Genomic DNA, 5,712 nt, shown 5'->3' with positions numbered 1-5,712 from the left:
ATGGGATGAAGATCTGGTTTGAGAAAGTTTGGAGCAGGAGACCAGGTGGGCTCTTACGCAAACCTGCCCTGTTGGTGCTTGATCAGTTCAGGGCACACATAACAAAAAGCACAAAGAAAATTGCTGCAGAGCAAAAAACAAAACTTGCCATCATACCTGGAGGCTTGATATCCCAGCTCCAACCACTTGATGTCAGCATTAACAAACCCGTCAAAGCTGCCATGAGAGATGAATGGAACCAATGGATGAAGTCTTCTGGGGACAATTTGACACCAGCAGAAAGAGTGAAGAAACCAGCTATAGGAGAAGTTTGTACCTGGGTGAAAAGATCCTGGGATAATATCAAGAATGAGATCATTGTCAAGTCATTTAAGAAGTGTGGCATTTCAAATGCCATAGATGGAACTGAGGACGAGGCAATATATGAAGACAGTGATTCGTCATCAGATACAGATGAGGACAATCTAATGGTTGGGAGTTTTGACAGCTATGAGTTGTATGAATTTTATGATAAATAAAACTTGAGTTCAATAACTTTATCTAATACATTTTTTTTCAAATTTCGGGCCCCAAAATTAAGGTGCATCTTATATACATGGGAGCATCTCATACATGGGGAAATACAGTAGGTTCAAGAACCTTCTAAAGAAAAGGGAAAGACTGAGCAAGTCAAGGTTTGAGTTCATCAATCACATGTGTTCTGAGAGCCTCTGAAAGTGACATACAGGCAGTCATGTGGCATCAAGAGCTTGCGATGCTATTGAGATGCAGATCTCTACAGATAGGTTAAGTGAAACCAAATGTGTGGGGCTCTAAAAAGAATGGGTTATTGACAGGCAGTGACCTGACATTTTAAATGACCACAGGTAATGTGGTGGACAGAACCCTGATGCCTAAAGTCTACTGGCTGGGGTGCAAGTCTGTGGGAAGCGCTTCCCAGAAGTTGGGTGGCCTGTCGTAATCACGGTCCCCTACCATGTTCCCTATGAGAAACTCTCAAGGGCTTGTTGGCACCCAGGTGAAATGACATTTACCAGTCAAGTGTCATTGTGCCTATTTGGGTCTTAGGTCAACCATTTATTTCTTCAAAAACTGGATGCTAAATCTTAAATATTTGTTGCATTTAATAAAAACTAAATGACATCTATTGGTCATATGCTATAATTTACAGCAGAGATAAATATTAACAATTTTTAAAAACCAGAATACAGCCTGATTGTCCCTTATTTTAAAAAAAGACTTTTTGCTGCCGTTTTGGGTAATCCAACTCCAGATGGTAACTGAATGAAAAGAACCAACTCGGTGCTGCCTCCCTCAAAGCACCTGATAGGCATCTAAGAAGTTAGATAGCCAGCACGTTTGCTGTCTATCCTCTGTCCAGAGATCATCCTCTGTTTGAATTGTTTCATGATTTGGAAAGAGCAAGAGACTAGAGAGGATGGACAGAAAGAAATTCATTCTCGGTGAAGCTCTGTGGACACTAGATTGTTGATGTGTTTGGCACAGTGTCCCCGAAAAACTTGAGTAGTTGTGCGGACACACGAAGCCAGGATGTGTGTGTTATAGCACGCAGCCCGCTGTCACCACTGCTGATCTGTGAACCTTTGTTCTGTTCTCAGCTCATCAAACAGATGATTGACAGCACATCCAGCGGTGGTGTCACAGTCAACGATGTTATCATGCACTTCATTCTTTCTTCTTTACCCTTTGGAGGAGTGGGTGAGTATTCCTCTCGCCTGTTCACAGCAAATATTTCAAAATTTTTTAGGAATAGCTGCTGCTTTTTTTTTTTTTAAACCGGAATAATTTATTATCCTAACAAAAGTACAAAGTATGGAAAATTAGTGTACTTGAATCATTTCAGAGAGTAGAGAAAGTACCACGCTAGCAGATTGCTGTTTTTAGCACCTTTGAACAGAAATAATCAGAGTGAAGACAAGCGGCAGCCAGGCCTCTGACCGACCACCTATGGTGAGAGGGTCCTCTTGACTTAGGGTGTGCAGCGCATAGAATAGTGCAGTCACCTAGGTTTTCCTCTACATTTTGAGAGTGCACCAAAGAACGCTTAAAGAGAATGACAAAGGTGTTCACTGAATTCATGGCTGGTGGTTAGAAGATGGAAGAGAGTTGCTGAGACAAAGTAGCTGGCGGGCGGACGCGGAGCTCAGATGGACAGTCCGAAGGCGCTGACGATGCAGTACATGGTCTTGTTCTCCCATCGCACGGTGCAGCTCCCGTCAGTAGAGCTGTCCCAGAAGCAAGAACTCGCCGTGTGTAATCCTGCTCCATTCTTCTGCATAATTACACAGGTCACAATGTATTTAAATGGTTTCCCCAGCTTGGTGAGTTGGCTTAACGTTTGCTCCACTACGTTTGTGGTCCACTGATTCACTTTGCTGTGCTGGTAGGCGTTGCCACCAATTGAACCTTCTATGGCCTCTTTCACAATGTTGCTCACTTCATCAACAACAAAAGCAGTCTCTTCCGCAGACTGAAAGTCTTCCATCTTTCCCGCTGCTGCTTTTGCACATCTCTGATTGTCCTGTCCTGAGAGAGAGACATTCCCTCACCACCCAGGTGAAAGTCTTCTTCCCGCCACCCCTCCAGGCACTCTGTTGAGGGGTTAATCTCTGTCCTGTCACTCACCTTTTATCCTTAGTAGCACTTACCACATTCATTATTTTGTTCCTTTCATTGGCTTGTTTATTATCCTCCCAGATTTAGGGGATTTTTTTGGCCAACTATCAGGTTTCAAATTAGTAAGGTCCCTCTGTCTTTGTTTTAAGGGAGGTAGTACACAACAGGTTGCAGATGCCAGGAGCAGATAGCAGTCCGAAATCCCTGTGCTTCTGCTCAGGGTAGTATTAAGTGGGACTCACTGTACTGCTCCCCAGCCCTGTGTCCAGAGATCAGCTTCTACTTGAATTGTTTCATGATGTGATGGAACAAGAGACTTCCTATGTTCTAGAGAGGATGGGCAGAAAGAAACTCATTGTTGGTGCAGCTCTGTGGACACAGCCTGGTCCCTACTGCTCCCTTTGGGCTGTGACCTGACTGCCTCTTTTACACCTGGGGTGATTGACGCAACTGTGTTTTTTTTTTCCTTTAGGATCTAGGTGGTAGGCTTCTCTATGATCTATTAGAGATATTACAAAATAACAAATGGGTAGAAAATTCTCATAGCAAAAACCAGACAATAAAAGCCACTGGCTCCAAAGTTCCTGTTTTATTCTCTTCCTCTGTAATACCATTCCATGGGAATGAAATTACCCCATTTGGCCTGTTAACCACCTGTTCCTATTTAAGACAAGCTTGTCCCAAGAAACCCTGGCCTGCTTCCCATGATTGCAACACATCTCTTTTTAGTATATAAACATACTGCCAGCACCCAGCACAATGCCTGGCATATATGAAGGACAGGTGAGGAGAGTCCGGGTCAATATTGTCAGATCCAGACTAGAGCTGGTGGTAGCTTGGACTAGGATGGTGGCAGGGGAGCTAATGGAAAGAAAGTGTTATTTTGGAGGGTTAAGCGGTATGATTTGCTAATGGATTGAATGTGTTTGGGTGTGGGGAGAGATGGTGAGTGAAAGAAAGTATGGTTTGTGGGGTTTGGGCTGAAGTTACTATAGTTTCACTGCCCAATCATTTTAGGGAATTGGATTGACTGTTGTCTCTAGTTCCTCCATGCCGCATGGGATCTTGGTTCCCAACTACAGCAGCAGCCAGACTCGTTGCTCCATGTGAGGCCACAGGCGCCTGCTAAGAGCAAATCTGGTGACCTGGGCTCCATCCCTGTCATCCTTGACTAGATAGCATTTGGCATCATTGACCATACTCTCTTCTTTATAACAAAATACCCCCTCGCCCCCAAATGCAGAAGGAATATAGGCTTTTAAAGAAAACTTGGAAAAGATAGAAGAACCCAAAGAAAATTTAGATTACCCATGCCCCCACTATTTAAAGATAACCTCTGGTGTCCTTAAAATTCTTTTCCTTGCATATATGTGCAAACACACAAATGCATGACTACTTTGTTGAAAAATGGTATCCTATTGTATATTACTTTCTGCTTCATATGTGACATATAGCATGACATTTTCCCATTTCAGTATGCTTGCATGTCATGATTTTAGTAATTCCATACTATTTCATTATATAAATGCAGCATATTTAATTCCTGATATTAGGTTTCTGTGATTTCAATTTTTTGGCATTATGATTCTAATATATATTTTTGTGCTATATCTGATTATTTCCTTAGGAAAAATGTCTAGAAGTATAATTGCTGTGTTAAAGGTGCTTATATATTTTTTTCAAAATGAAATGCTTTTTTCTTTTAATTCTAAAAGTAATACAGGTTTTTTTGGGAAAAAAGGGCAAGAACAAAACACTACAGAAAATTACAAGGAAAAATGTAATAACCTCTCAGGCATAAACACTATTAATATTTGGCGTAGAGTTTAGATTTTCCTTTAAAAGTGCATATCTATTAATACGTCTTGACAGATTTCCCTACAGCTTCAGCCATCACCTAATGATACCCCAGCAGCCCAGCCCCAGTAAACTGCTTCCTGGCCTCCAGCCACCCCTACCTTATGCCCCTGTGCCATACACATGTATCTGCCTGACACCCATGATGGATAGAGAAATGAAAACTGGCACAGAGCATGGCTTTTTGAGAGAGCAGAGATTTGCACTTACTATCATCCATCTGTGTAACCCTGTCATCCTGGTGTTTGTTACTTTCTAGGAGCGTAAAGGAAGCCAGTGGGTTTGTAGGGCTATGGGTAAATAAAGCCACGTGAAATGTTGGGAAAAGAGCACACACAGCACTTAAAGCCAGGTCAGCCTGGGTTTACATTCGGCCTTGGTATTTTTCACCTTGGGCAAGTACCTGCCCCTGACCCTGCTAGGCTCCCCATTCCCCCTCTGGAATTGGGGGCGGTGATGCTTTATGCGGTGGGGGTGGGGTGGGGGGGCAGGGCTGGAACCAGGACATTGAGTTAATCAAGGTCCCTGCCACCATCCCTGAGAGCTGCAAACCCTTGCCCTGCTCTTGGAAAGCGTCCTGTTTGACATAGATTCACCTTGCTGGGGAATGCTCGGAAGAATTTCCTGAAAAGAACCACTTGTGCTGGCTGCTAAGTTGAACAGTGCTGTTTGAGGCAGCAGGATGATCTGTAGGTTTCCTCCACCAGAAGTTGCTGGTGTCACCTACAGCGGAGCCTGTTTTGTCTGTTCCCTTTATTTCAGGTTCAAGTGGGATGGGAGCTTACCACGGAAAACATAGTTTTGATACTTTTTCTCATCAACGTCCCTATTTATTAAAAAGTTTAAAGAGAGAAAGTACTAACAAACTGAGATACCCTCCCAACAGCCAGTCAAAGGTGGATTGGGCAAAATTTTTTCTCTTGAAACGGTTCAACAAAGGAAAACTCTGCCTCCTGTTCCTTGCTTTCCTGGGCATTGTGGCAGCTATGCTTGTCAAGGTAAGTCCCTGTGACTCTCGAGGTTACAGTCCTTCTGATCATGCCCAAATGGCTGCCAGCTTGCATTTCTTTGGTCTTGGAAGCGCCACTAATTTTTTAATTGAAATTCTTCTCTCTCACAGTAACTTTTAGTCTAAGAAGGCAGGGTGGGTTGGCAAACTACAGCCTGCTGGCCAGCCACCTGTGGTCTGCTTGGGTCACAGCGCCTGTCTTTTTCAGA

General features: G+C 43.3%; 2 protein-coding genes across 3 annotated transcripts in view; one reads left to right on the top strand and one right to left on the bottom strand.

Annotated features, from left to right (window-relative positions):
- The window catches only part of ALDH3A2 (aldehyde dehydrogenase 3 family member A2), a 22,525-nt gene that overhangs the window by 12,019 nt on the left and 4,794 nt on the right, over window positions 1-5,712 (top strand). For both annotated transcript variants that reach the window (XM_019641532.1, XM_019641531.1), the window contains exons 9-10: window positions 1,620-1,719; window positions 5,257-5,492. In XM_019641532.1, the coding sequence (XP_019497077.1) occupies window positions 1,620-1,719; window positions 5,257-5,492 (336 nt within the window). The remainder of the gene's footprint in view (window positions 1-1,619; window positions 1,720-5,256; window positions 5,493-5,712) is intronic.
- Window positions 1,779-4,083, bottom strand: LOC109382199 (dynein light chain Tctex-type 1). The gene has a single exon (XM_019641533.1). The coding sequence runs from the start codon at window positions 2,504-2,506 to the stop codon at window positions 2,165-2,167; it is 342 nt and encodes a 113-aa protein (XP_019497078.1). The 5' UTR covers window positions 2,507-4,083; the 3' UTR covers window positions 1,779-2,164.

This window comes from Hipposideros armiger, unplaced genomic scaffold, assembly GCF_001890085.2.
Source record: "Hipposideros armiger isolate ML-2016 unplaced genomic scaffold, ASM189008v1 scaffold_61, whole genome shotgun sequence".
NCBI classification, from domain to species: Eukaryota; Metazoa; Chordata; class Mammalia; order Chiroptera; family Hipposideridae; genus Hipposideros; species Hipposideros armiger.
The sequence above is the reverse complement of the archived record's forward strand: the minus strand, read 5'-3'. Positions and strand labels throughout refer to the sequence as shown.

What these genes read in the sequence shown, in the direction of transcription:
- LOC109382199 (XM_019641533.1), bottom strand. Translation starts at nt 2,506, where the DNA reads ATGGAAGACTTTCAGTCTGCGGAAGAGACTGCTTTTGTTGTTGATGAA.